This window comes from Ornithorhynchus anatinus, chromosome 6 (genome assembly GCF_004115215.2).
Source record: "Ornithorhynchus anatinus isolate Pmale09 chromosome 6, mOrnAna1.pri.v4, whole genome shotgun sequence".
NCBI classification, from domain to species: Eukaryota; Metazoa; Chordata; class Mammalia; order Monotremata; family Ornithorhynchidae; genus Ornithorhynchus; species Ornithorhynchus anatinus.
Genome location: NC_041733.1, coordinates 92,709 through 120,363, shown reverse-complemented (window position 1 = coordinate 120,363; position 27,655 = coordinate 92,709). Strand labels below are relative to the sequence as shown.

Here is a 27,655-nt window from a genome sequence, read left to right as displayed (position 1 = left end):
TTCCCTGTCCTCAAGGAGTTTATGATCTAATGGGAAATTACAAAAAAGTTTGTAGAGAGCAAAATAAGTCATTGAATGTACAATTAAATAAAGGTCTAAAACACACAGGGACTGAAGATGAGTGTGAGCAAAGACAAATGCTAGAGATGGTTTTGGGGTTTAATGTGTCTTAGAAGTAGAGAAACAATGTGGTCTAGTGGAGAGAGCACAGGCCTGGAAGTTAGAAGGACATGGGTTCTAATCCCAGCTCCACCACTTGTCTGCTGTGTGACCTTGGGCAAGTCACTTCTCTGTGCCTCACTTTGCTCATCGGTAAAATGAGAATAAAGACTGGGCCCCGTATGGGACGTGGACTATGTCCAACCTAATCAACTGTGTCTACCCTAGCACTTTAGTTTGGTGTCTGGCACGTAGTAAGTGCTTTAACAAGTACCATTTTAAAAAAAAAAAAGATGCTGAGAGTTGATCAGGGAAGGCCTATTGAAAGAGGTAGGTTTTTTTGGAGGACTTTGAAAATGGGGAGGGCTGGTGGGGGGGTTGGTCTGTCTGATTGGAGGCGGGGGAAGGAGCTCAATACTGAGAGATGGGAATGGATTGCCAAGTCCACTTAAAAAGTTGGCTTGGAAGGACCAAAGAGACAAGAGTCGGGATTTGTGGAAGCCCAAGAGGGTTTTGAGGATATTCCTCGACTAAGCTCTCAAGTCCTCTTCTCACACTCCCTTCTGTTTCACCCTAGCACTTGGATTTGCACCCTTTATTCACCAGCCCTACAGCACTTGAGTACATATCCATAATTTAATATATTTATATTAATGTCCGTCTCCCCCTCCAGATTCTAAGCTCGTTGTGGACAAGGAATGTGTCTATCAAGTCTGTTACGTTGTACTCTCCCGAGCGCTAAGAACAGGGCTCTGCATTCAGTAAGCACTAAACTAGATTTTATCGATGTCGTGTGGTCGAACCAACAGAATTCGGTGGCAGATGCGCAATGTGGGTTGAATGAGAGAGGTGAGTCAAAGATAAGCCAAGGTTATGGACTTGTGAGATTCTCTACAGGGATGGGAAAATCAAGGGGAAGACAGGAGGTTTGGATGGAAGATGAGTTCAGTTTGGGGCAAGTTTGGAGAATGGGGAGATGTGAGCGGAATCCAGGCAATGATCCAGACAACAGAGTGAAGATTGAGCTGGAGAGGGGAGAGGCAGTCATCAATTTGGTATGTTATTGCTGAACTGATTTCTGGTTCCCGTCTTATGTCTTAACTAGAAACAGAAAAGGGAGAGTCAGGTGTGCTGGTTGGTCTGTGCTGGGTCACCGGAGAGGAGTTAGGGATGGAGAGGGGAGAGTCAGAGAGGTCAGGTGATTCACGATGGGTCACTGGGGGAGAATAGGGGGTCAGGTGGTCTGCGCTCAGTCGCCGGGGGAGAGTCAAGACGGTCAGACGGTCCATGCCGAGCCACTGGAAGAGAGGGGTGTTGGATGGTTCATCTCTAACCATGATGGTGGACGTCCAGGTGGGCAACCAGCGCGTGACTCCTCCACTGTCGGGTCAGTCCTGGGCCAGACGGGCAGTGGGGCTGCACCGGGGGCATCGATCCGCGTCTTATATATCTCTGCTGGGTTCGTGAATCAATCATCGGTAGTGTTTGCTGAGGGCTTACTCTGCAGGCCACTGTAGCAAGAGTGGGAAGAGCGCAATAGAGTCAGTAGACATGATCCCTCCCCTCGAAGAGCTTACAGACAAGTGGGGGAGATAGGCATTAAAAGAATTTTCAGGGAGAAGGAAGCATCTGCGAATAAGGATCCGTACACTGGTGTTTCAGTGGCTGGGGAGACAGCAAGGCCCCGAGTGCTTAGGTAACGCTCAAGTGCTCAAGTGCCAGTTGCTTTTTCCATCGCTGTAGATGGCACCACCATCCTTCCTGTCTCACCAGCCCAGTATCCTTGGCATTATCCTTGACTCTTATCTTTCATTCAATCCGTTACTAAATCTTGTTGGTTCAACCTTCACAACATCGCTAAAATCCACCCTCTTCTCTCCATCGGGCTATCACGTTAATCCAGGCACTTATCCTTTCCCGCCTTGAATACTGTATCAGCCTCCTTGCCGTCCTCCCTGCCTCCTGTCTCTCCCCACTCGGGGCTATACTTCACTCTGGTGCCCAGATCTTTTTTCTACAAAAACGTTCGGGCCGTGTTTTCCCCCTCCTGGAGAACCTCCGAGTGGTCGCCCATCCACTTGGCATCAAAAAGAAACTCCTTACCGTCGGTTTTAAAGTACTCAATCACCTCACCCCCTGCTACCTCACCTTGCTGCTCTCCTACTACACCCCCAGCCCACACACTTCATTCCTCTCCTGCCAACCTCACCGTGCCGTGATCTCAATCTATCCTGCTTCCAATCTCTAGCCCACATCCTGTCTCTGGCCTGGAAAGTCCTCCCTCTTCATATATGACAGACAATTACTCTTCCCCATTTGAAAACCTTACTGAAGACACATCTCCTCCAAGAAGCCTTCCCCCAACTAAGCCCTCCTTACCTCTTTTTTTAGAAAAAATCATTTTTTAGAAAAATGATCTGGGCATCTGTCACCCGTCGCTGGGGGCAGGTTCTTTCGGAATCGGCGCGGCGAGAGAGAGAGAGAGGCCGGGGATGGAAAACCTGAGTTTTGTATAGAATTTATTCCGCGGGGTAAATTGAATCAATTATTTAGACGCGACAAATCGGCCTTCCCTTCTGGGAGAAATATGGTGATAAAGCTTCCCTAACGGGAGGAATACACCGGTATGTTACTTGCGTGTGCCCGGACACCCGAGCCCATTTATGATTTACTCACAACGTGGTGAGGTGGCTGGCTCCCACCAGGTGCTCCCTCACCCAGGAGGAATCCACCTTTACGTTAAATACGCTTATGCGTTAAATACTAATGAGTTACAGACACTTATGCATTAAACCCAGTTATGCGTTACCCACTTATGGTTACTCACACTTGATGAGGCGGCTAGCTCCCACCATATTCACGTCTCACTGGGGAGGCACCCACTTAGACAACAAATCCACTTATGTGCTACTCGCACTCGGTGAGGCGGCTAGCTCCCACCGTATTCACGTCCCACTCTGGAGGCCCCCACTTAGACATCAAATCCATTTCAATGTTACATACCCATGGTGAAGCGTCTGGCTTCCAACCCCACGAGCGCTCAGCAGGACAGGACACTCACCCATCCCACAGCTCCTCACTTGGTGCAAGCGGAGCGGCCTTCTCACGCTCTGGACGGAGGCGACCTGCAGCCGGCTGCCGCAAGTTCCGTTCCTCTGCACAGGTTAGAGGCGGCAGGTATTGGTCACCCGTGCCCTTAGGCCGTTCCAGCTTCCGGCCTCAGTTTATCCAACCTCTGCCCTCCTCCCTCCATTCCTAATTTGATTGGCATGGGGGTGAGGGACACCTTCTGTATTCCCAGCTTGGAATGTCAATCGGGCAGTTTTGGTTATGGGGGTGGCATTCCACCCTCACTTCCGAGTTCCGCCTGCGGGCTCAGAAGGTCACGGGATAGCATTTGACCTTGAGATGGTCGGTACCCCAGGGTCACCTGGGGACACCATCAGACTGAAGAATGACCTGGAGAGGGGAGAGGCTGAAGTTAGGGAGGTTCGCGAGCAGGCTGATGCAGTTCTTGGTACAGGATAAGATGAGTGTTTGGTCCAGCATGGTGGCAGTTCAGGCAGAGCGGAAAGAGAAGATGCTGGAGATGTTATGGAGATAGTATTGACAGGGTTTGTTGCTTGATTATGTGGCTCGAAGGAGAAAAATGAGTAGAGGATGATGCTAAAGTCGCAGGCCTGTGAGTCAGGGAGGACTGTGGTGTTATCGTCTACGGTGATGATTAAGTCGGGGGCAGGAGAGGGTTCGTGAGGGAAGATGAGGAGTTTGGACATATTGAGTTTGAGATGATGGCAGGACATCTAACTAGAGATGTCATGAAGGCAGGAGAAAATGCGAGACTGCAGAGAAGGAGAGAGGTCGGAGCTGGATGTCCTGTCATCACCTCAAGCTCAATATGTCCAAACTCCTCATCTTCCCTCCCAAGCCCTCTCCTCCCCACGACTTGATCATCAATGTAGTCGACAACAGAGATTTGGAAGTCAGCCCTGTAGAGGCATGATAGTATTTATTGAGATGTTACTGAAAAAAAATGGTGGTATTTGTTAAGCGCTTACTATGTGCAAGGCACTGTTCTAAGCGCTGGTGGATATAAGGAGATCAGGTTGTCCCACGTGGGACAACCTGAATGCAAACTGTTGTACTGATCCCTGGGAAAGAATCCATGAGAGAGTATTAGACACAGTCCTTGGCCCTCCAGGGGCTCACAGACTAATACCTTAAAAAAGTGATATTTATTGAGCGTTTGCTGCATGTAGATCGTGATACTGAGTACTTGGACAAGTAAACGGTAGAGTAGGTGCACATGATCCCTGCCCTCAAGGAGTTTACAATCTTGCAGGGTTCATCTTCACCTCCATTTTCCATCTTCATCCACTCTCTTGGAGAGGTCATGTTGTCAAAGACAGGTTTGTGGCTGAGTTCTCCAAGAGAGTGAGTGATGGAGAATCAAAGAGGACCCAGGACTGAGCCTTGAGGAACTTCCACAGTTAGACGATGGGAGGCAGAGGAGTCCATGAAAGACACTGAGAATGAGCTGACAGAGGGATAGGAGAAGAACCACGAAAGGACGGTGTCGGTGAAGCTGAGGTTGGATAATGGTTTCAAGTAAAGGGGGTGGTTGACAGTGTCAAAGCAGCTGAGGGGTCGAGCTGGGTTAGGATGGTGTAGAGACCATTACATTTGGTGAGGAAGAGTCACTGGTGTCTTTGGAGAGAACAGGTTCAGTGGAGTGTATGGGGCGGAAGCCAGATTGTTGGGGTTGAGGAGAGCAAGGGGAGAAAGCTGGTATTAACTCATTCAAGGATTTTGCACAGGTCGGTGGTCGGACAGGCCCCTCTGGCTCTGCAGCTTCCCCTTTCCCCAATGAGCCGGCTGCCCACCTTCCCGTCCCTCCTGAACCAGTCTACTCCCTGCGCCCCTCTCACACCCTCATCTCCCTCCCAGGTGCCTCTCTGGACGTGATGCAGCATTGCTCGCATCTCCAGGGCCTGGTGTTCGGCAGGAACTTTGTGTGTCTGTGACCTGCAGGGGGAGGGACCCCGGAGGAGTGGGGACAAGGGAAGCAATGGGGCCCCGGGGAGCTGGGCCTCACCCCAAGGCTCCGAGCAAAATAGGAGCCATAAAGCCAAGGCACGGTGGGCAGAAAGGGCAGAGCAAGGGGAGCAGGAGGAGGAGAAAATCCAGTAGCCAGGAATGAGCAGTGTTCTGGGCACGGCAGGGAAACACCACAATCTTTCAGAGTGTCGAGGTGAGTGAGGAACTGGAGCAGCAGCTCGCGGGCTGCCCAGGAGGCATAAGCCAACCTCCAGGCTGGCTCCCGGGAAACCTGCCTGCCCACCCACCTGCCCCAGGACCCGGCAGCAGGTCAGATTCTACAGCCTGGAACCACCAGATGCATGGGCAGTTTCAAAGCAGGACCATGGGGACAGTCAAGGGAGGTCGCAACAGCTTCTAGGAAAGGGCAGACTGGAAGAGTCAGGACTCTGTGGTCTGGGTGGGTGTAAACTGAGAGGGAACGGAGCTGGAGTTTGTAGACCAGGGAAGGGGTGGGCAGGACCAACATGGAATCGCTGTTGCCCAAATCCCACACTACACAGGGAGGGAAGAATCAGAAGTAAAAGATGGATCGGAAGAAGTCACTGGGGGAGAGTCAGGAATGGAAAGGGGAGGGCCAGTGGTGTTGGACGGTCTGCTCTTGGTCACTGGGGGAGAGTCGGGGTAAAGTATGGTCCATGCTGAGTCTTTTTTAATGGTATTTGTTAAGCACTTAATTTGTGTTAGGTGCTCTTCTAAACGATGAGGTAGATACAAGTGAATCAGGTTGGACACAGCCCCGTCCCAAGTAGATACGAGTGAATCAGGTTGGACACAACCCTGTCCCACATGGGGCTCATAGTCTTAATCCCCATTTTACAGATGAGGTAACTGAGGCACTGAGAAGCCAAGTGACCCTGCCAAGATGACACAGCAGACAAGTGGTGGAGCTGGGACTAGAAGCCAGGTCCTTTCGACTCCCAGGTCTGTGCTCTATTCTCTGGATCACTAGGGGAAAGTCGGAGTGATGGATATGCCATGCTGGGTCACAAGGGAAGAGTCAGGGATGGTGAAGGGAAAGTCAGGGGTGAAGGATAGTCCGTGCTAGGTCACTGGGGGTGAGTCGGGAATGGAGAGGGGAAAGTCAGGAGAAATAATAATAGTAATTGTGATATTCGTTCAGCACTTACTATGTGCCAGGCACTGAACTAAGCGCTGGGATGGATGCAAGTAAATTGGGTTAGACACAGCCCCTGTCCCGCATGGGACTCTCTGTCTTAATCCCCATTTAACAGATGAGGTAACGGAAGTGCGGAGAAGTGAAGTGACTTTCCCAAGGCCACACAGCAGACAAATTGCAGAGCCAGGATTAGAACCCACAAGCTTCTGACTCCTAAGCTTGTGCTTTATGTACTATACCATGCTGCTTTCCTCCAGACCATCCAGGGGCTGTTCTGGGTCACCGGGGGAAGAGACAGGAGTGTTGGATGATCTGTGCCGGCACCCATGGGTGCATGTGCAGCAGTGGAGTTAGTTTCTGATCAAACTCCAGGCATCAAGACCTCTGGCTCCTTTTGCCAGTCTGCCGATCCCGGAACGATCGGTCAACAGTATTTATTGAGAACTTTGAGAGTAGGGAGATGTGGATTGAATGGGTTTTTTAGAGAAACGTCCCGGGCAGCAGAGCGAAGTAAGAACTTCACTCTTCTGCTGTAGACAGTAAGCTCGTGGGCAGGGAATGTGTCTAACGACTCCATTGCATTGGACTCTCCCAAATGTTTAGTGCATTGCTCTGCACAATAAATGCCCAATTCGTCGATTGACTGGAGGGAGGGAAGACGGGAGGTAGGGACATGAGCGAGGAGGCTGATGCATTAGTCAACGGAGGGTAGGATAAATGCTTTGGTCAGCATCGTAGCAGTTTGGATGGAGAGGTATTGGGGGATTTTGGAGATGATGTGAAGGTAGAACCGACAGGTTTGGGTAACAGATTGAGCTAAAAGGCTGAATGAGAGTGATGAATCAAGGATAATGCCTCGTGAGACAGGAGGGGTTTGGTGTTTTCTCCAGTGATGAGAAAGACGGGGGAAGAGTTTGAGTGGGAAGATGAGGAATTCTGTTTTGGACAAGATAAGTTTGAGGTGAGGGTAGGATATGCAAATAGAGATATTCCTGAAGGCAGGAGGAAAGGTGAAACTTCAGAGGAGAGAGGTCAGGCAGGACTGGAGAGGTAGTTGGGGTGTCGTCTTGGAGAAGCAGCGTGGCTAAGTGGCAAGAGCCCGGGCTTGGGAGTCAGAAGATGTGAGTTCTAATCCCGGCTCTGCCACTTGTCTGCTGTGTGACCCTGGGTAAATCACTTAACGTCTCTATGTCTCAGTTACCTCATCTGTAAAATGAGGATTAGGACTGTGAGCCCCACGGGGGACAACCTGATAACCTCGTGTCTACCCCAGTGCTCAGAGCGGTGCTTGGCACATGGGAAGCGCTTAACAAATGCCATCATTATTATTATTATTATCCTCCAAGTCGAGTGGCAGTTGAAGCTGTGGGAGCAAATGAGCTCTCCGATAGATTGAGTGTAAATGGAGAATAGAAGGAGACCCAGAACTGAGCTCTGAGGGACTTCAACAGTTACGGGGTGTGAGGCAGAGGAGGAGCCGGCGAAAGAGACCGAGAATGAGCAGCCAGAGAGATGGGAGGGCAACCAGGAAAGGATAGCATCAGTGAACCCAGGGTCGGACAGTGTTCCCGGGAGAAGGGGGTGGTCGGCTGTATTGGAGGCAACTGAGAGGTGGAGGAGGTTTAGGATGGAGTAGAGACCGTTGGATTTGGCACGAAGGAGATCACTGGTGACCTTTGAAAGAGTAGTTCCCATGGAGTGGAAGGGGCAGAAGCCAGATTAGAGGGGGTCAAGGAGAGACGTGGAGGAGAGGAAGTGGAGGCAGTGTGTGAAGACAATTCACTCAAGGAACTTGGAGCGATGGTAGGAAGGAGATGGGGTGGTGACTGGGGGAAGTTGTCGAGGTCAAGGGAGGGTTTTTTTTAGGATAGGCGAGACATGAGCATGTTCAAAAGAAGTGGGGAAGAAGCCACCGGAGAGTGAACCGTTGAAGATGGCAGTCAGATAAGGAGAAACGGAAGGGGATGGTGTTTTGTGTTGTAGGAGGAGGAGGTCATATCCGGGGCAGTGGTCCCCTCCTGGGAAGCAGGGGATCCAGAGACCCCGGGTTACGGGGAGACAGGGGTAGGTGTTGCTGTGACTTCCCCAGCTGTGCAGTTTATCCCCAGATTCCTGTAGCCTCCTCCACAACCTCTCTGCCCTGAGATGGAGGCGGATGGGCTGCCTTTCTCCGGCCTGACCGCTCCGGCCCGCAACTGGGGGTACCCGCAAGGAAATTCAGGTGAGTGCCCCACCCTGGACAGGACCATCCCCTGGCCACCACCCCTGTCCCGGCCATGGCTAACCCTCGACCATCTACCCTATCTTGGACACAGTCAGCCTCTGGCTAAAACCTCCCATCCCAGGGACCTGCCCACTTTCGCCCTGGATGCCACCCTCCTCCGACCAACCCCAGGCGTGGAGAGCCCCAGCCTAATTCCCCCATGTTGGACGCGGTCAGCCCTCCACACCCCTAGCCCTGGGCTCCGCCATCCCTTGCCCCTTCCCTCCGACCGCTGATCCAGCCACCCACCCAGGAAATGACTTGTTCCTAACTCACCCCTCTTGGATACGATCAGCCCCTGCATGCCCTGTGCCCTGGGCAGTGCCTGGGTCGGGAGCAGCAGCCATAGGGGAGGGATGGGCTGTACCACGGTCTTCCCGAAATGGTTCCATCAACCGAGGGGCTGGGGAGGGGTAAGGAGGGTCAGGGGACTAGAGGGGGCCCCGAGGGGAACACGACTTCCAAGGGGAGCAGAGCTTGACCAGCGATCATCTGTGTCCTGCTGCCCACAGTCCGGAGGAGCTCAGCGGGGAGACCGGGGTCCAAGACATGGAGTCCCCACCGGCCTCTGTCCGGCCAGTCAGTCAGCCGGTCAGTCGGTGACAGTGACCGAGTGCTTACTGTATGCAGAGCACTGACTCAGTGTTTGGGAGAGTGCAATAGAAATCAAGGAGCTTACACTTTAAAGGGGAAACAGTTTAAAATATGTTCCAGAAAGGAGGAAGAGAAGCCGAGAAGGATGGATTTGTGAAATAGTGTTCACATAGAACGGAAGTCACTTTGTTCTCAAGTGCCTCATGTGGTTTTGTGTGCCGTGGGGGTAGTTGGAAAGACGTGACCTGGGGCCAAGAAAAACCAGTCTAGAAAGTGCAAGGTTTTGGGAGAGCCGAGGGAGCCGAGGTTTGGCAGGGGAGGGCGATCCAAGCTGGCAGACTAGCAGGTGTGAGGGGATGAACGAGGGAGAGATGAGAAACAGGCACTATGAGAGGGTTGGCTCGGAAGCAATTAGTCACAGTTATCGAGCACTTACTCTGTGCGGAGCACTGTACTAAGTGCTTGGGAGAATACAGTGCCACGGAATTAGCAGGCATGTTCCCGGCCCATGAAAGGTTTGAGCTGGGGTATAGTGAGTGAGGATAGCTCGAGGAGAGACGGAGAGCCTTAGGGTCAGTGGTCGGGAGTTTCTGCCCGGTGAGAAGTGGAAAGGGCAGCCGCCGGAGATGTTAGACAGTGGGGAATGGGCACAGAGCGGCACTCTCAGACAGCGATCCGGGGGCAGAGTGAAGTACGGGAGGCGGGTCGGATGTGAAGAGTGTCCGGGCCAGCCGAGGGGCCCTTCGGGTCGAGGGGAAGGGGTGGATTCCGGACCCGCGGGACTGGGGGAACGCACAGGATTTGGCGATGGTCTCAGTGTGAGAGTTGAAAGACCGAGAGGATGACTCCAAGGTTTCCGGTTCAGACGGGAAGGTGGTGTGTTCACCTGCGATGGGGGAGGAGGAGTTGGAGGTTTGGGAGGGAAGATGAGGAGAAGGGTTTTGGACACGTCGAGCTCAAGGTGCCGGCGGGGCCTGCGGGTAGAGCCGTCGCGGAGGCGGGAGGGGAGAGAGACCGCGGAAGAGGAGAAGGGCGTGGGGGGCGATCCTATAACTGCTCCCCCAGCTCGATGGGGGCGGGGCGACCCTTCCTCCACGCCACGGGCCTTCCCCCCACAGCCCCGCAGCCTGGTCCCGCGAACGGCACGGAGCCGACGGCCGAGTTCAGCCTTCTGGGCCTGATGGGCGGCCCCGACCGCCACCCGCTGCTCTTCCTGCTCTTCCTGGGCCTCTACCTGCTCAACGTCCTGGGCAACGGGGCCATGGCGCTGCTGGTGTGGGGGCGGGGGCGGCGGGCCGACCCCCGCCTGGGCGCCCCCATGTATTTCTTCCTCAGCCACCTGAGCGTCGTGGACCTGCTCTTCGCCTCGGTCACCGTGCCCCAGCTCCTGGCCGACCTGCTGACCGCCGGGCCCCGGGCCGTGCTCCCGCGGGCTTGCTTCACCCAGATGTACTTCTTCGTGGCGCTGGGCATCACCGAGAGCTACCTGCTGGCCGGCATGGCCTACGACCGGGCCGTGGCCGTGGGCCGGCCGCTGCTCTACGGGGCCGTGATGACCCGGCGCCGCTGCGGCCTGCTGGTGGGTGGCGCCTGGGTCGTGGCCCACCTCCACGCGCTGCTGCACACGAGGCTCATTGCCGGCCTGGCCTACCCCAGGCCCGCCCGCCTGCGCCACTTCTTCTGCGACATGACGGTCCTGCTGAGCCTGGCCACGTCGGACACCTCGCTCTGCGAGGCCGTGGTGCTGTCGGAGGGCCCGGCCGTGGTGTCGGCGCCCCTGGTCTGCGTGGGCCTCTCCTACGGACGCATCCTGACGGCGGTGGTGCGGGCGCGCCACCCCGGGGGCCCCCGCCGCGCCCTCTCCACCTGCGGGGCCCACCTGACCGTGGTGGCACTCTTCTTCGGCTCGGTGCTCTCTGTGTACTTTCGGCCGCCCGCCCGCTTCGCCCCCCGCTACGACCGCGTGGCCGGCGTGGTGTACGCCGTGGTCACCCCCACCCTCAACCCCTACATCTACAGTCTCCGCAACCGCGAGGTCAAGGGGGCCCTGCGGCGGGCGCTGGCAAGGAAGACGGGGCCCGCAGGGACCTGAGGTGGTGGGGGGGGCTGGGGGAGGCGGCCCACGGGCGGGGGGACCGGGCTGGAGGGGCGTCATCCGGGGGATGAAGTCTCAGGCGAAGGGTGCGGCCGCGAAGGGGCCGACCCCGAGGCTCGGGCCCAGGTGCCGGGGGTATGGGGCACTGAGGGGCGGAGGTGGGATCCCCAGCGTCCCCATCCGGTGAGACTTTGTGTTCTAGTGGCTCTGTCTGGATCGGCTGACCCTTGGGGGGGGGTGGGGTGGGATGGGACCCCAAAGTCCAGCTGGTTCTCTTTCAGCCCAGAAGTACCAACCTCAGTCACCTCCACGCCACTGTCCACTCCATCCCCCCCCATCCTCTCTCCTTCATGTCCATTCACTTCCATCCTCTCCTCTTCACTCTCACCCACCCCCATCCTCCCCCACCCTCTTCTCCCATCCATCTCTCCTAGCCACCCCGCCACCTCCATACTACTGTCCACTCCCATCCTCTCCACCCAATCTGGCCTTCTCCACCTCCCAACCCCCCACCGTCCATCCAGGCAAACGGGAATAGGGTCAGGAGAGAAGAATGCGTTCGGTGGTGGGGGTGGCATGGAGATCTTCGGGGCCGCGGAGGAAAGCCGAGAGACTCCAGCTCCCAGCTCTGGGGCTGCGGAAGGAGCCCCTGAAGGAGCCCCCAAAGAAGCCCCGCGAGAGGTGGATGATCCAGATGCATGAGCGCCCGGAGATTTGTGTAACTCGGTTCCCGACTTGGGGAAAAAAACAGTCATTCAGAGTTCCTTTCTGGTTTTTTTTCCCCTCTCTCTTTTGACTTTAAGTGTTTAACATTGCTAATTGACAGGCGATTGTTTGATAATAATGGAGATGAAATATTTTCCCAGTATTAAAATAAAATATTTAATGCCAGAAAAAAAAAGTTTTAGCTGCTTTGGAAGTACAGAGTGGGATGGTCTGTGTGTCTGTGCTGGGGACCCCCAGGTAATGACAATAAGACCTGTGGTATTCATTAAGTACTTACGACGTGCCAGGCACTGTACTAAACGCTGGGGTGCATACAAGCAAGGTAGATAGTGGTCTGCGCTCGGCGGGGCTGGCCGGTCGGCAGTCATAGTCCCTTGAGGATAGACTCCGACCGCCTGAGCGTAGGACTGGAGCCACGAGTGCCCCTGACGAGTGCCACCTGGGCGTTTCAGGGCCTGCAGCTCGGCGCTCCCGGGTCTGTGGATTCCTGCACGGTCTCGGGGGGCTGATGGGCCATGGTTTCCTTGCATGGTCTTGAGGTCGTGGGCTGGGAGGAGGGCCTGCCCGACTGTGGGAGGTTGATACGTAGAGACGTTCACAAGCTCAGCTCAAGTCTGGGCGGGGACTCTCCTAGCTGCCGCAGGAGGTAGCAAGCTTCGGGGTGGCCCGGGTTGGGGACGGGGAGGGAGTTTGGCAATGGAAAAGTCCTCTGCTGATCAGCCCACATGGTGGCATGGTGGAACAACTGCACCCACGACCGTGAAGAGAGCAGGTGCTGGGATTATGCCGAATGCAGGGCGCTGTACCAGCTTCTTGAGGGTTCGTCATCCATTGGGAGGGACAAGTAGATGCAGACACCCTATGTGAATTAATCAATGGTACTTATTAAGCACGTCTTGTGTGCAGTGCACACAATAAGCACTAGGCACTAGGAAGAGTACAGTATAATAGAATTGGTAGACGTGATCCCTGCCCTTAAGGGGTTTACAATCTAGTGTACTGAAATATGAAATATATGTAATATGATCCAGAAGAGGGACATAGTCCAATAAATAGAGCAATAGTGTACCGATCAATATGAGTGCTGAGGTGGTCGGTGGGATGACACGGCCAGGAAGGTGGGGGTCAATCAGAGAAGGCCCTCTGGATGTGGTGATTGGATCAGGGGAGACTTTATATGGAATGGACCACCCAACACCCCTGACTTTCCCGTCCCCCTCTCCGGCTTTCCCCCAGTGACCCGGCACAAACCATCCTGCACCCTTGACTCTCACCTTCCCATTCCTCACTTTTCCCCCCAGCAACCCAGCATGGACCACCCAGCACCCATGACTCTTTCTTCCTCATCTCTGATTTTCCCCCAGAGACTCAGTTCAGACCATCCAACACCACTGACTCTCTCTTCCTCATCTCTGATTCTCCTCCAGTGGCCCAGATCAGATCACCCAATCCAGGCAGCTGTTGGCTCCGGCTGGTCAGAGCATCCCCGATGGGTCATCTCGGAGGGCCAGGAGTCCTGTGGCTCGTCACTAGGATGTAACATGTACAGAAGAGGCACCTTCCGTCCCAGACTTCTCGAGTCACCTCCCAATTAGAAGATTCCCTTCCACAGCTTCTGGGCCGGGGTCGGGAGGGAGGCCGTGGGGGAGACCGGCATGCCCAAAAATCTCCTTGCCTGCTGTTCCTCCCCAAGCACCATCAGACCCAGCACACGAATACCCACACACACACACACACACACACGCCTGCCCCACCCCTGCTCCTGCCTCGTCCTCAGAGAGTTCCCCTTCCCACTTCACAACTGGCTAATGAGTGCCACCTTCACTGGGCTCAGCGCCAACTTCCTGGGCCTAATTGGGTCTCAGGAGGTCCTGCCCCGGGAGGCCCACTCAGATAGATCCTCCTCCGTTCCTGCCGGGCCTGTGAGGGAAGGGCCGAGAAGAGGGGGCTGAGCCTGGAAGGATGCACGGGAAGATAAAGCACTGAGGTGCGTCCGGGTCCAGTCCCGGTCCAGGACTGAGGTGAGGACAGGGGCAGCGTGTTGGCAGGGAAGTATCTGATGGGACGATCCCCATTCCATTGTGGACAAAAGGCACTAAGGTGGCTGATAATGGTGGACAAAGATGATGGAAAGAATGAGATATGATAGCGGTGGGCAAAGGTGATGAGAAGAGTGAGATGGTCTACTGGTGGACAGTGGCAATGGAATGGGTGAGATGTGCTTGTGCTGGACGATAACGATGGGATGGGTGAGATGTGCTTCTGGCGGACAGTGACAGTGGAATGGGTGAGATGTGCTTGTGGTGGACCATAACGATGGGATGGGTGAGAAGTGCTACTGGGGGACAGTGACAATGGAATGGGTGAGATGTGCTTGTGGTGGACGATAACGATGGGATGGGTGAGAAGTGATAATGGTGGGCCAATATGATGGGAAGAATGAGACGTGATGGTGGACAGAGATAGTGGGAAGGGTAAGGTGTGCTACTGGTAGACAATGATGACGGAACGGGTGACGTGATAGTGGTAGGCAATGATGGTGGAAGGAATGAGATGTGAGAATGGCAGACAGTCGTGACGTGGCGATGGATGGGCAACAGTTGGAGGTTGGCGACAAGTGAGGAGACGTTATGCAGTCTGGGCAGCAAAACGAAGAATGGACCGAAGAGGAGAGAAGCCCTCTGGAGACAGAGAGGTCAGAGAGCAAGCTGACGAACTAGTCGAAACGGGATACGGCAAGTGACTGGACCAGCGTAGTGGCAGTTTAGATGGAGTGGAAAGGGTGGATCCCGGAGCTTTGTGGAGATATGAACGTCAGGGTTTGGTGACTGAATGGATGTGCGGCTGAAAGGAGAGATGTGTTGAGGATTCAGCCAAGGTACTGGGCTTGTGAGGCAGGGAGAATGATCGTGTTGTCCACGGTGATGGGAAAGTCAATCAATCAATCCCATTTATTGAACACTTATTGGGTGCAGAGCACTATACTGAGAGTTTGGGAGAATATAATATGAGAGAGAAACTCCCCGCGCACAACGAGCTTACGGTCTAGAGGGGGAGACCGATTAATATAAATAAATACATTAGGGATATTTACATAAGTGCTGTGGGGCTGAGGGCAGGAGGTCGGGGGGGAGGAGAGGATTTGTGTGGGAAGATTGAGGAATTTTGTTTTGGCTATGTTAAGAGGTAGGCGGGACGCCTAAGATGAGATGTCTTGAAGGCAGAAGGAAATAAGAGACTGGAGAGCGGGAGAGAGGTCGGGGGCTGGAGAAGTAGATTTGGGAATCATCTGCATAGACAAGGGAGCTGAGATCGTGGGAGCGGATGAACTCTCCAAGGTAGTGAGGGTGGCTGGAAAATTGAAGGGGACGCGGAACTGAACTTCGAGGGAAGACCCCACCTCTCCACACATACACACACACACTCTTAGGGGGTGGGAGGCAGGGGAGGGACTGGCACTGAAACGGAGAAGGAACGGCCAGAGAGTTAGAAGAAAGTTAGAAGAACCGGGAGAGGAAAAGAACCAGGAGAGAAACCGGGGCTAGATAACGTGTCCAGGAGAAAGGGGTGATTCACGGTACTAAAGGCAGCTAAGAGGTCGAGGAGGATTAGGACGATAGGGTCCGTTGGATTTGGAGAGGAGAGGTCATCGGCGACTTGGGAGAGAGCAGTTTCAGTCGACTGGAGGGAGCGGAGGCCGGATGGCAGAGGGTCGAAGAGGAGAGTCTGAGGGGAGGAATTCGAAGTTGGACGGAGGTTAGAGCAGGCCGGAGGTCAGTCAGGACTTAGAGGCCGGCCGGAGAACATCGCTCTTTATTCCGATGGCGAGGAGGGAGACATCCGATCCCCCCCCGCCCCGAGGTCTGGGGCCGCACCGAGAGGGCAGCGGACACCCCGGCCCACACCGAGATGGAGGCAGGTCTTAGGAGGTCAGTAAAAAAATCTCTCTTGTAGAGACATTAGTATCTGTCTCCCTTTCCAGACTGTAAGCTCGTTGTAGGCAGAGAGTGAATTTCTTTATTGTTATACGGTACTCTCCCAAGCGCCCCGAAGAGCTTTGCACACACGGTAAGTGCTAAATAAATACGATTGAATGAATGAAAGGGTAGATTCCTCTTGGCCGAGTGGGAGAACTGCAGGGCCCCGACCTGGGAGAACGAAGCGTTTTGTTTGTCTTTTTTCCCAGGACAACTGAGGAGGGGGTTCCTGTCCCGGCTGGGCCAGGCAGGGCGATGTGACCCGGCCGGGAGGGACCGTGACGGCCCCGTCGCCGCCCCGTCGTCGCGTCGCTGGCCTCGGTGCTGAAGGCGCCGGCGGGATTCCGGCCAGGGCAGACCCGACGATTGGGCGGGCACCTTTCATTCATTCATTCAATAGTATTTATTGAGCGCTTACCATGTGCAGAGCACTGGACTAAGCGCCTGGAATGAACAAGTCGGCAACAGATAGAGACGGTCCCTGCCGTTTGACCAGGCCCCCCTTCCCCCCCGACGCTGTTCGCTGCTGTTTGTCCGAAGCTGCTGCCCTTCAGCCCCACTGGGGACCCCTCGCCCCGGAGGGCGATAGGATTTGGGGAGCGGCCATTTCCTAATCCCCTCGCGCTCCGTCCACCCCTTTCCCGGTCCGTGAAGCGCAGCCCCTCTCCCTCTCGGCCCGCGACCGTCCGGCAGACAGTCTTGACCCCCGCCGGGCTGGCCTCGCCGGCGGGCCGCTCCATTCCCCGACCCTCCCGGCGGCCCTGCTCTGCCCCGGCCCCTGCGTCCATCTGTCCGTCCCGGACGGCCAGCGCTAGGTCTCCGAGGGTCGGGGCCCAGGGCTCTCGGCTGGTTCTCCAGCTGGGGTTCCTCTCCCGACCCGACGGTCCCTGAGATGGGACCGGCAACTCTCCCGGTGTGGGCTCCGGAGTTTCAGGACACCCGTCTCTGAACCCCCGAGAGATCAGCAGTCGGGAGATGGGCCGGGCGAATGTTCTCCGGTGCGCCCGGAGAAGAGGCTCACCGGTCACCGCCCCTCCCGCAGGTGTCACGGATCCCCGGATGGACGCCGGGAATGACACCGTGGTGACCGAGTTCATCCTCCTGGGTCTGTCCAGCCGGCCGGAGTTGCAGCCGTTCATCTTCGTGCTGATCCTCACCATGTACCTGGTCAACCTGGCGGGAAACTCCCTGATGGTCGCCGTGGCCTGGACCGACCCCAAGCTGCAGACGCCCATGTACTTCCTGCTGAGCCAGCTGTCGCTGCTGGACATGGGTTTCGCCTCCATCACCGTCCCGCAGCTCCTCGTCCACACCTTCTCCCGCCACCGGACCATCCCCTTCAACAGGTGCATCGCCCAGTTCTTCTTCTTCGTGACGGCGGGCAACATGGAGGGCTACCTGCTGGCCGCCATGGCTTACGACCGCTTCGTGGCCATCTGCCGCCCGCTGCATTACACGTCCGTCCTGACCCGAGGCCTCTGTGTGCGCCTGGTGGTGGGGCCCTGGGGCCTGAACGTCCTGCACGCCCTGCTGCACACCCTCCTCGTCCTGCGACTCTCCTTCTGCAGCCGCCGCATCCCGCACTTCTTCTGCGACGTCCCGGCCCTGCTGCAGCTCTCCTGCACCCACCCCTACCTCAACGAGTTGGTGGTCCTGACCCTGGGCGCTACGGTGACCCTCTCTCCCTTCCTCTTCATCCTGGCCTCCTACGGCCGCATCGGGGCGGCGGTGCTGCGGTTGCGCTCGGCCGCGGGGCTGCGCAAGGCGGCGTCCACCTGCGGCTCGCACGTGGTGGTGGTGTCGTTGTTCTTCGGCACGGTCATCCGCCTGTACTTCACGCCCATCAGCGCCCACCACCTGGACCGCGACCGGCACGTGGCGGTGTTCTACACCGTGGTGACGCCCATGCTCAACCCGCTCGTCTACAGCTTGAGGAACCGCGAGGTCAAAGGGGCCGTCCGCCGGCTCGCCGCCGGACGCTAGGCCCTGAGGGGGACGGGGGTGGCCCGCGGGAGTCCCCCACGGGAGCCCCTCACCGCTCCGGCTCACTGGCGGCCAGGGAACGGAGGGCCCGGATTTAGCCGCCGCGCCGGTTGTCGGCCCGCCGGCTCTTCCGAACCTTGGAGAAGCGGCCTGGCCTAGCGGAAAGGGCGCGGGCCTGGCAGTCACGGGACCCGGGTTCTTCGCCGCCTGTCTGCTCCGTGGCCCCGGGTAAGTCGCTAAGCTTCTCCGGGCTTCAGTTACCTCATCTGTCAAAAGGGGATTCAGACTGGGAGCCCGGTCTGGGACGGGGCGGTTTCCGACCCAAGTATCTCGCGTCTACCCCAGCGCTTAGGACGGTGACTGGCACAGAGCAAGCACTCGATCGCTTTGCCCTCTCCTACCTCTCCTCGCTACTCTCCGACCACAACACAGACCGGACACTTCACTCCTCTACTGCCGACGGATTCGCTCTACCTCGATCTCATCCGTCTCTCCGCCGACCTCTCGCCCACGTCCTGCCTCTGGCCTGGAACGCCCTCCCTCTTCGTATCTGACCGACAGTTACTCTCCCCACCTTCAAATTCTTACTGAAGGCTCGTCTCCTCCAAGAGACCTTGCCTGACTAAGCCCTCATTTCTTCTCCTCCCACTCCCTTCTGAGTAGCCCTCGCACTTGGATTTGCTCTGCTTTTTCACCCCTCCCTCAGGCCTACAGGACTGATGGTCATATCCGAAATTTACTTGCATAGATGTCTGTCTCCTCCTCTAGACTGTAAGCGCACTGAAGGCAGGGAATGTGTCTTTTACACTGTTATACTGTACTCTTACAAACACTTGATACAGGGCTCTGCACTCGGTAAGCCCTCAGTAAATGTGACTGACCGATTGATTCATGGTAAGCTTTTTACAAATACCATTAAAAAAAAAAGACAAAGGAGGCCGTTGCTCCTCTTTGTCCCCACAGTGTATGGTACAGTATCCCATAGACCAAGCTGGATGGGCGGGAGGGGTATGGTTTTCTTCCTTCCCTGCTGGCTGGGCTGGGTGTTCTTTCACCATCGACAGTCACCTCTTTAAAATCTGTACATCTGTAAAATGGGGATTAAGACTGTGAGCCCGATGTGGAAGAGGGGCTGTGTCCGCCCCGATTCTCTTTCATTCAATCATTCTATCGTATTTATTGAGCGCTCACTATGTGCAGAGCACTGTACTAAGTGCTTGGAATGGACAATTCGGCAACAGATAGAGACAATCCCTGCCCAGTGACGGGCTCACAGTCTAATCGGGGGAGACAGCAGAGCAAAACAGAACAAAACAAAAACAAGACAACATTGTCTTGTCAGACAATGTCAGACAACATTATCTGTCTGCTGTGTGACCTTGGGCAAGTCACTTAACTCCTCTGTGCCTCACTTACCTCGTCTGTAAAAATGGGGATTAAAAAATGTGAGCCCCACGTGGGACAATCTGATTACCCTGTATCTACCCCCAGCGCTTAGAACAGTGCTCTGCACATAGTAAGCGTTTAACAAATACCATAATTATTATAAGTAGAATCAAGGGGCTGTACACCTCATTAACAAAATAAATAGGGTAATAAATAATATATACAAATGAGCACAGTGCTGAGGAGAGGGGAAGGGGGAGGGGGAGGAGCAGAGGATGGGGTGGGGAGGGGAGGGGAAGCAGAGGGAAAGGAGGTTCAGCTGAGTGGAGGGGAAGGGGGAGGAGCACAGGGTGGAGGGGGAGCAGAGGGAAAAGGAGGGAACTCAGTCTGGGAAGGCCTCTTGGAGGAGATGAGCTCTCAACAGGGCTCTGAAGAGGGGAAGAGAGTGAGTTTGGCGGAGGTGAGGAGGGAGGGCGTTCCGGGACAGCGGTAGGACGTGGGCCGAGGGTCGACGGCAGGGTAGGCGTGAACGAGGGACGGTGAGGAGGTGCGTGGCAGAGGAGCGGAGTGTGTGGGATGGACAGTAGAAAGAGAGAAGGGTGGTGAGGTAGTAGGGGGCAAGGTGATGGAGAGCTCTCGAGAACAGGAAGCCTGGAGCTTCCCCCCGCTCAGGCAACAAAGCTCAAGCTGCTCCCCTGCAGAACTGGGGGACATGGACTCTCTTGCATCCACCCCGGTGCTCAGGAAGGGCCGGAGTTCCAGATGGGGCCGGGCAAGGGGCCGAGGGCCCGGGCGGGGCCGGCCGGATGGTAGAGCAGGAGCATTTCTCTGGGCCGGGCCCCCCCGAGGGGCCAAGGACTGCAGGGGGAAGGTACCCTGGGTCCCGACTGCCGCAGGGTCCTCGTTAGAGGCGAAGACGAAGCAGGATAATTGTCCCGTGGAGACCTGCCCCACGGGGGCTGGGCCCGGAATAGGCCCCTTGCTCGCTGCCGGGGCCGGGCTTCTCCTTGAGGAGCCCTAGCTGCCGATTTGCATTGACAGGCAGCTTTCCTCCTTTCGATGGAGAAGTGGAGTGACCCGGTGGGAAGGGCACAGGCCTGAGGAGCGGGAGACCTGGGTTCCAATCCCAGCTCTGCCTCTGGGCTGCTGTGTGAATTTGGACAAATCACTTCTCTATTCTGTCCCTCAGTTTCTTCACCTGTAAAAGTGGGGATAAAGATACCTGTTCTCCCTCTCCCTTAGACTGTGAATCCTCTTGTGGGGCAGAGACTGTGTCCAATCTGATTATCCCGTATCTATCCCAGCGCTTTGTACAGTGCTTGGCGCGTAGTAAGCCCTTCACCAATACCATCTCTATCAATGAAGTGGCTGCGATGGTAGGCCAGGAAAGGAGAAGTTGAAGATCAATTTGTCTATTTTCTGCTGTAAGTCTAAGTTTGTGGGGTTAAATCTGTCGGAATGTATTTTCTTGCATTCTTTTAAGATATGTTCCTAATAAAATCTTGTCTGTCTATCCTGCCTGTGGGAGGGGCTCAATAATCATTCGTTACTAAGGCCTACAGGAGGGAGGGGCAGAGCCCTCTGTGGCCTCAGTAATGGAATCTCCTGGGTGGTCGGGGACGGTGGGGGGAGATCCTTATAAACGCCGCATGGCCGCGATTGATCCTGATTTACGAGTATATAACGAAGCAGCCCCGAATTCAGCTCTGGATTCTAGCATTTGGGTGGAGAGGAAGGGGTGGAGCTGGGACTCTCCCACTCCCCTGCTCCCGAGGCTCCCATCGACCCCTGGTCCAGCCCAGGATGGACTCAACGAGCAGCGCAGTGAGACTTTGGGCCCGTCAGCCCGGGGGCCGCTGCACTGACCTCTCTGACACTCGGTCCGAGCTGTGAAGAGCCTGAAACCCTGTAGTAATAGTAACCAGTCAATCGGATTTATTGAGCACTTTTTATATTAAGCACCTGGGAGGGTATGATATAAAAATTTGGTAATGTTCCCTGCCCACAGTGAACTTACAGTCTAGAAGCTAGTCATTTATTAAGTGCTTACTGTGTGCAGAGCACGGTGCTAAGCATTGGGAAAGATTATCCAGATGGGAACTAGAAACAGTCCCCATCCGTATACTATCCCAGCATTCAGTGCATCACTTAGAGCAGCAGCACGGCGTTGTGGATAGAGCATGAACCTGGGAATCAGAGGTCATGGGTTTTGATTCTGCCTCCGCCACTTGTCTGTGGTGTGGCACTGGGCAAGTCACTTTGCTTCTCTCTGCCTCAGTTGCCACATCTGTAAAATGGGGAATAAGACTGCTAGTCCCACATGGGATAAGGACTGTGTCCAACCCGATTTGCTTGTTTCCACCCCAGTGTACACAGTAATCGCTTCACAAATACCATACTTATTATTATTATTATCACTTTGCATATAGAAAGCATGCTACTACAACTTCTGCTTCTATTACCACCACCACGATTTGGAAAAACTGGTGGGATCCGGCAGCAGGTTGAAGGTGAGAAGTGAAGGAGAGCCAGGACTCAGGGGTGACACCGAGTCCAGGAAGGAGGTGGAGTTATTGGCTGAGATGGCGAAGTAATGGAAGAGATGTAGCAGTGAAGTGACTGGTCGGTTTTAAACACGGTAAGTTGACGGTCCCAATGGGGCGTCGAGCGGAGGGGTCTCTGAGGTCAGAGTAGAGTCGAGATCGCCACTCGGGTGAGGACGTGGCCAGAGAGGAAGGTTGATTAATCCTCTCTCAGGTGGTAACTGGAGCCATGAGCAGATGAGCGCCCCCAAAAAGCGGGAGATAGAACAAGAAGCCTGGGGGACCCGGGACCGAGCCTTGTCGGCCCCTGACGGTTAAGGATGAGAGGCAGAAGAGGAGCCGGCGGAAGAGACTCCTAGGTGCGGTCTCAGAGGTGGGAGAAGAATCAGGTTAGGATCCCGTTGGCAAATCTGAAAGTGTTTTAAGCAGGGGTTGGGGTTGGGGGTCGGGGAGGGCAGGGCAGGGCATCAAAGCAGCCGAGAAGGGGAGCAGGATTAGAGAGATGGAACCCGTTGGACTCGGCCACAAGGAGGCCCGGCGGTCACCTGGAGGCTGATCTCAAGGCAGTGGAAGGCTTGAAAGCCTGATGAGGGTATCCCAAGAAGAGAGTCGATGTGATGGAGAGGTGATGGGGGCAGGGAGTGAAAACGACCCATTCCAGGAGTTGGAATGGGAGCGGGGAGATCTGGGCCTGGGACCCCAAGTTCCCTGGTCTTCAGACACCCACTTTATCCCATTTGGGCCGTGGTCTTGTAGACGCTCGTCCGAGTTCCTAGAAAGGGACATTTTCTCAAAAAAATTCAGTCCACGTTTCCCCACTCTTCAAGAATCTCCAGGGGTTGTTCGGTCACCTCCGCATCAAAGAGAAACTCCTCTCCATCAGCTTTATAACATTCAGTCAGCTTGTGCCCTCTTTCCTTACATCACTGATCTACTATGGCCCTGCCCACTCATTTCTCTCCTCTAGCGGCAGCTGGCACGCTGTGCCCCATCTCATCTATCTCGCCACCGATCCCTTTCCCACATCCTCCCTCTCGCCTGGAACGCCCTCCCCATCTACATGCACCAGACCCTCACTCTCACCACCTTCTAAGTACTATTAAGATCACATCTCCTCCAAGAGGCCTTCCCTGATTAAACCCTCCTTCCCCCAACTCCCTCTCTTTTCTGTGTCATCTAAACACTTGGATCAGTACCCTCCGGGCATTCGGTATTCACCCCTCCCTCAGCCCTACAGCACTTATGTCCTTCTCTGTAATGTATGTATTTCTATTAATGTCTGTCTCCCCGTCTAGACCGTAAGTCAATGTGGGCAGCGAATGTTTCTACCAACTCTGATATACTGTGCTCTCCCAAGCACCTAGTTCAGTGCTCGGCACAGAGTAAGTGCTCAGTAAATGAGAAGCAGCATGGCGTAGTGGATAGAGAGCAGGCCTGGGGATCAGAAGGTCGTGGGCTCTAATCCTGGCTCCGCCACCTGCCTGCTGTATGACCCGGGGCAAATCACTTCACTTCTCTATGCTTCAGTTACCTCATCTGTAAAATGGGGATTGAGACTGTGAGCCCCACGTGAAACAGGGACTGTGTGTCCAACCTGATTTGCTTGTATCCACCCCAGCGCTCAGTACAGTGTCTGGCACATAGTAAGCTCTTAACAAATGCCATTATTATTATTATTGATTGATAGAAACTGAGGTTTGACACAGCGTTGCTTGGGTCTCCATCCCAGACGGCGATCTCCATCCCGGCCAGCCAGCAGTGCTCTCACGGCTCAGCGGGCGGAGCCTGGGCCTCTGGCTTCTACTCTCGGTGACCACTACTGGGAAGCAGCGTGGCTCACTGGAAAGAGCACGGGCTTTGGAGTCAGAGGTCATGGGTTCGAACCCCGGCTCTACCACTTGTCAGCTGTGTGACTTTGGGCAAGTCACTTAACTTCTCGGTGCCTCAGTTACCTCATCTGTAAAATGGGGATTAAGACTGTGAGCCCCACGTGGGACAACCTGATTCCCCTGTGTCTACCCCAGCGCTTAGAACAGTGCTCGGCACATAGTAAGCGCTTAACAAATACCAACATTATTATTACTGTCAAAGTCCTCTCCCTCCTGTGGCCTGATTCTCCCTTCTCACTCGAGGTCTCTCCTCCGCCCACCCCCTCCCCACCTCCACCCAAGGGCTCTTTGCAGATCTCTCCTTCTCCTCTTGCCCGCTGATCATGCCTGGGGCTTGAGTTCCCTTCACTCACCAATTTCATGCACGGTTTCAGTAAAACGGACCCAACCGGGAGTGGACGCCGGAGGGGAGAGCTTGAGGGATGGACGCTAGGGACAGATGCTGGGGGCTGGAGGAGGAAGCTGGGAGTTGGGTTTGGGGGCTTCTGGTCCAAACCAGCAGGTGGGGACTAGGGCTGTCCATCCAAAGCCAGGAGCAAAGCACCTGTTGACATCATGGAAGCGGGATGCCCAGAGGGTCAATGAACCCTGTGGGGTCACACAGACAATTCCAGCTCCCACCATTGCTGGGAGAGGGGCCTCTGACTCCCAGGGTCGGACCAGAGGTCTACCTGTCCTGAGGATCCTCCCCGAGTCACAGAGTGAGGGGCCTGGGCGTGACAGTCGACGGGGGTGGGGCGTGCAGACCAGTCCTGCTCCAAGCTTGGGAGCTGAAGTAAAGGTTCTTGGACAGTCCACCGCACACAGACCCAGGACCTGGCAGGCAAACTCCCGAAGCCCTGGGGATTTGGCCGCAAAGTGGCGAGGGGACGGGGAAATGATCCCTGGGGTGTCACTAACGAGAGCCTGGGGTTTGGGTTCCTGGGCTCCCCAACCCCATAAATCCTCCCAGCCCGTGCCTCCTCGGTTCCTCCCCCCGAGAGTGAGCGCATCAGCTTCTGAGCTGCAGACCCCAGTCCAGCCCCCGCTCCCAAAAGTCCATCTCATGGTGGGCAAAATGAGGTCACGGGCACCATCCAGTCTCTTGCCATGAATTTTTCACCATCCATGGAGGAGCCAGGACTCTTGGTGACAGCACCCGGGATTGTCCCAGACCAGTCAGGTCAGTGCTGGGGAGGAAGACGGGAGACTCACACATGCAAGAGTGTGCTCTCGCACACACACACACACAAACACACAAAACACACACGCACACACACGTACAAAACAAACACACATTCTCACTTCTCACACCTGCTCCCAAATCCAACACACCACAGCACTCCCCATGGTCAGAGCCTCTTATAATTCTCCCTTCCGAGGAAGTCTGCCCCAAGTAATTCATAACACCCACACTTGGCACTTGTCCACCTTAAGCCTTTCCTCAGCCCTCAGGGACGCATGGATATTTTTATTTATCAATAGATTGTGTGGTCATTTCTGTGAACATTCAATTACATTTTCATCTGCTTTGTCCTAGTATAGTCTGTTGCTTTTGGCTTATACATGTTCTCCCCATGGCTTTGACTCTCTGTAAATAATTTTGGTCTGTCTGCCTGAAAAGATTGTGAGCTTGAGAACTGGGGATGAGAATTCTGACTATTGTAATAATAATAGTTGTGGTATTTGTCAACTGTCCATTACGTGCAGAGCACTGCACTAAGCTCTGGGGTTGAGAGGGTATAAGCGGAATCAGATACCGACCCTGTCCCACATGGGGCTCACAGCCTATAAAGGGGAGTCAACAGGGATTTTATACCCTCCTAAAGATGCAAAAATGGAGGCACAGAGAAGTGGAGTGATTTGCCTAGGGTCAGACAGCAGGAAATGGGGGAACCAAGATTAGAATCCTGAACCTCTGACTCCACAGAATGTGCTCTTTCCATTGGGCCACCTGCTCCCCATCTCCCAAGCCCTGGCACTCTCCCAAGCACTTAGTATTTAGTTGGTGCTCAGTAAATGACACTGATGGATTGACCCATCGCATGTCCCCGTACAGCCTCCCAGCTCCCTCCCAGCTTCCCTCCGGTCTCCCAGGGACAGCACAGCATCTCTTGGGCCGTTCTGCCCCAAAACTTCCTGGGCAGCAGCCAGGACCAGGGAGCCACTCCAGGGACCAAGGGGGCACAGCCCGGGGACTCCGGCCATGCCTGGCCAATGCAGCCCTTGGGGATCCTGTCCAGGGTGGGGCCCCTCCCCTCTGGCAGCCCCCACCCCTGAGGCCCTCTCTGACGGAGGGGGGACGAGTGGCTCTTGGACCTGGGGGTTGGGGGGAGGGGGTGCTGACCGGGCCCAGGTCCTTCCCACGCCCTGTGGTCGGGGCATGTGGAGGCAGAGGGATAATCCGTTCGTGACCGGATGGGGAAAAGGAGAGAAACTGGCGGAGGAGGCAGGAGGCAGGAGAGAGGAGGTGGGATGCTGGAACAGACAGGGTTTCTTCCTCCTTGTAGCAGAAAGATCACGACGGCTAAATCCTGCCCCTCGTTCTCCCAACAGACAGAGTGGGAAGATGGACGGGAGAAACCAGACGGGCGTGTCCGGGTTCATCCTCCTGGGCCTGTCCAGCGATCCGGGGATGCAGCTGCTCCTCTTTGTGGTCTTCCTGGGGCTGTACCTGGTCACGGTGCTGGGGAACCTGCTCATCGTCCTGGCCGTCGGCTCGGACCCGCGCCTCCACTCGCCCATGTACTTCTTCCTGGCCAACCTGTCCCTGGTGGACGTGGGCGCCACCTCAGCCACCATCCCCAGGATGCTGGCCGACCTCTGGACCCGGAGCCCGACCATCTCCTACGCCGGCTGCCTGGCCCAGCTCTACTTCTTCCTTCTGTTCACGGACCTGGAGAATTTCCTTCTCACAGTGATGGCGTACGACCGGTTCGTGGCCATCTGCCGCCCGCTCCACTACTGGACGGTGATGAGCCTCCGGCGCTGCGGCCTGCTGCTGGCCACCTGCTGGGTCACCACGCACCTCTACGCCCTGGCGCACACTGTACTGGTCGACCGGCTGCCCTTCTGCGCGTCCCGTCGGATCGCCCATTTCTACTGCGACCTCAACCCCATCCTGCGGCTGTCCTGTGCCCGTCCCTGGGCCAACCAGGCCGTGCTGCGGTACTGGGGTGGGGTCCTGATCTCCCTGCCCCCCTTGCTCATCCTGGGCTCCTACGCCGGCATCGTGGCCGCCGTCCTGAGGGTCCCCTCGGCCGGGGGGAAGCGCAGGGCCTTCTCCACCTGCGGCTCGCACCTGGCCGTGGTCTCGCTGTTCTACGGGACGGTCATCGCCGTGTACCTCTTTCCTTCGGGACCCGACTCGGCGGAGAAGGCCCGAATCGCCGCCGCGGCGCTGTACACGGCGGTCACCCCGCTGCTCAACCCTTTCATCTACAGCCTGCGCAACAGCGACCTACATCGCGCCCTGCGTTCGCTCGGCCCCCGGAGAACCTCCTCCATCCAGTGATGGAGGGACCCCCACTCAGGGCCCCACCTTGCCCCCTACTCCCTGCCCCCTGGTCTCAGCCCCCTGTCTTTGAGTAGCGCCCCAACTCTATCTCTCAGTGGCTCTGGCCAGGACTTCCTGGGAAAGATTTCGGGTTGTCTGTCTCTCCGTCTGTCTCTCTGCAAGTCATCTGCTCACTCGCAGGGGGTGGGGAGGGTCGGCGGCAGCAGCGGGGAGGTTGGAGAGAGGCCCCGCCTAAGGGCTAAACCCCTGACCCCGACTGCAGCGAGCAGTGTTCCCAGTGACCTCCGCCACTCCGGCCTCATGCCCATCCTCAGCAAGTGTGAACGC

The 27,655-nt window shown here is 55.8% G+C and overlaps 3 protein-coding genes across 3 annotated transcripts; all 3 read left to right on the top strand.

Annotated features, from left to right (window-relative positions):
• The first annotated feature begins 9,098 nt into the window (after positions 1-9,098).
• On the top strand, positions 9,099-11,325 carry LOC114812913 (olfactory receptor 1K1-like). The gene has a single exon (XM_029067872.2). The coding sequence runs from the start codon at positions 10,075-10,077 to the stop codon at positions 11,323-11,325; it is 1,251 nt and encodes a 416-aa protein (XP_028923705.2). The 5' UTR covers positions 9,099-10,074.
• A 5,681-nt stretch (positions 11,326-17,006) lies between these two features.
• LOC114812912 (olfactory receptor 1361-like) lies at positions 17,007-18,014 on the top strand. Its single transcript, XM_029067871.1, has one exon. It carries the CDS (start codon positions 17,007-17,009, stop codon positions 18,012-18,014), a length of 1,008 nt encoding a protein of 335 aa, XP_028923704.1.
• An 8,366-nt stretch (positions 18,015-26,380) lies between these two features.
• On the top strand, positions 26,381-27,325 carry LOC100091765 (olfactory receptor 1N1-like). The gene has a single exon (XM_001520508.3). It carries the CDS (start codon positions 26,381-26,383, stop codon positions 27,323-27,325), a length of 945 nt encoding a protein of 314 aa, XP_001520558.3.
• Positions 27,326-27,655: the final 330 nt, after the last annotated feature.